The 1,987-nt window shown below is 48.4% G+C and overlaps 1 protein-coding gene across 1 annotated transcript in view; it reads right to left on the bottom strand.

Annotated features, from left to right (window-relative positions):
* Positions 1-1,305: 1,305 nt before the first annotated feature.
* The window catches only part of LOC123521738 (polycystic kidney disease and receptor for egg jelly-related protein-like), a 13,601-nt gene continuing 12,919 nt past the window's right edge, over positions 1,306-1,987 (bottom strand). The window contains exon 3 of the mRNA XM_045290706.1: positions 1,306-1,979. Within this exon, the coding sequence (XP_045146641.1) occupies positions 1,418-1,979 (562 nt within the window). The 3' untranslated portion in view covers positions 1,306-1,417. The remainder of the gene's footprint in view (positions 1,980-1,987) is intronic.

Here is a 1,987-nt window from a genome sequence, read left to right as displayed (position 1 = left end):
ATGTGCGGCTGCGCCCCTCAGAGCAGCGCCCGCACATCGAGACTGCTGGCTTGCGGGGCACCTCCCTTAGAATGACGGTTGTTCCTTGTCCGCCTGAGGTCAGGCGTCAGAGAAATCATTCCTAAGGCACCATGCTCTCAAGCGGGAGGCCCAGGGCCTTGGAGATGCCCGCCCCGGAAGTGGAACCCCACCGCTGGCAGGGGGACCCACCTGGACGCTGAGGTTCCAGCCCTCTGGCCGGTTATTCATCCTCCCAGCCCCTGACCTGGGGGTCGCCTTGGCGCGAGGGGTTAGGGGAGAGACCAGGTTGGCAGAGCAGGCAGTGCCACTGTGGGCAGACTGAACTGTGACAAAGAATAGTGACTCTTCCCCAGATGCTTCTGCCCACCAGATGTGGCCCTTGCTCTGGAAACTGAGGGCAGAGGCCACTATGCAAATAGACCCCCACAGGAATCACTGCCAGTCTCAGCCTTTTAACAGAAGAAACCACATTTAATTCGGATCAAGCTTAAAGTCATAAGGATACATAAGCACACTGTGGAATGACACTATATAACAGCTGGTACCCCCATGTATTGTAACGATGAATACCATTTTATCCCTCATAATAAGTGCCGAACCATCCACGTTTGTATGGCTATAGTCAATGAATAAAAAAGATACAATGTGAACCTACACGCACCTTTTTGTTGTTTGAAAAAAGGCATGTTCTTTGGTGAGAAAATGTTAGTTTGGCTTCTTTAGCTTGTAGCTTTGAAGAGTGGGGAGGAAACTTCAGTTGTTGGATCCCATTCCCTCAAGCTGTCATCCCCCTATTCTAAAGCAAGAGGATAGATAGTAGAGTTCTCATATGGCCCCTACAGTCCTGGCCTAGCTGAAATAGGAGAGAGAGGAAGATGGGGAAGAGGCTCAGAGGCCTTGGTCTGCACTGGAAACTCCAAGCAAGGCTGAGGAGCCTGGCACTCTGTTGTCAAGGATTGAGCATGTCCATTGAAGCCTGGACTGAGTATAGAAGCTACAGGAGAATGTTGTCCCAGGATTTGGAAGTCTTCAGTTCTCTCCCTCAAATCTGGTTCTAAAGTAAGCTTCTCCAATGACTCTCCACTGCTGTAAACTCCGAATAAAAGGGTTGCCCCTCTACCGGGAGGTACACAATTCGATGATAAAGGGAATTCAGTCCTGAAATTGAATACTGTGATGCTCCTCTTCCCAACATTACATTCAAGTTCAATATATTTCTTTCACATGCTTGAGAAGAGAGGCCAAGCATGGGGATACTATGAAATGAAGAAGGTGTGCATTAGGGAGGGCATGGGTGAAAATCAGGAGATAGACACTATATATGCCTGAACCCCTCCAACTGAACCTGGGTCTGTCTGTGACGTGTCTTCCTAGAGGCTCTTGACATTCTCATTGCTCAAACAACAATGTAAGCCACTTTCTTCCCATTAACGAGTCTTGTCTTCAGCCCCAGGTACTGACGAGTCTTCTTCTCTGGTTGCCCATACAACATGTCAGTGACAAACTCAGGTTCCTCTTTGGTCCTGGGTTGGCAGGTCAGGAAACGAATAAGCATTCTTAGTTTATGACACAAATAGGTCATTGCTTCTGCTTCATCGGATGGCTCCTCATAGACAGGCTGCTTCAACTCCTCATAGGCCGACAGAATCACAGCCCGAAACAAGTTGACCAAAATACAGCTTATGATGAGCATAAAAGATGCGAGGAATAGAACACCGAGGACCCTGTTACTAGAGAATTTGGTGTTCTGAAAAGCTGAGACGCAGTAGGAGAAGACTGTCTGTGTGGCATGAATCAAGTTACAGTAGTTCCATTCATGCTGGCCAAATACCAGGTAGCCAAAAGCCATGTACACAAAGAAATAAACTGATACCACAAAGGCCATATGGGTGATGCCAGGAAGAGCAATTTGGATGGCCCTCTGTGCCAGTCGCACATCATAGAAGACTCTGGAATACCTGAGGGT

This window comes from Echinops telfairi, unplaced genomic scaffold (assembly GCF_000313985.2).
Source record: "Echinops telfairi isolate 266 unplaced genomic scaffold, ASM31398v2 ScPeMD7_2;HRSCAF=8, whole genome shotgun sequence".
Taxonomy (NCBI): Eukaryota; Metazoa; Chordata; class Mammalia; order Afrosoricida; family Tenrecidae; genus Echinops; species Echinops telfairi.
This window is presented reverse-complemented; position numbering and strand designations above follow the sequence as displayed.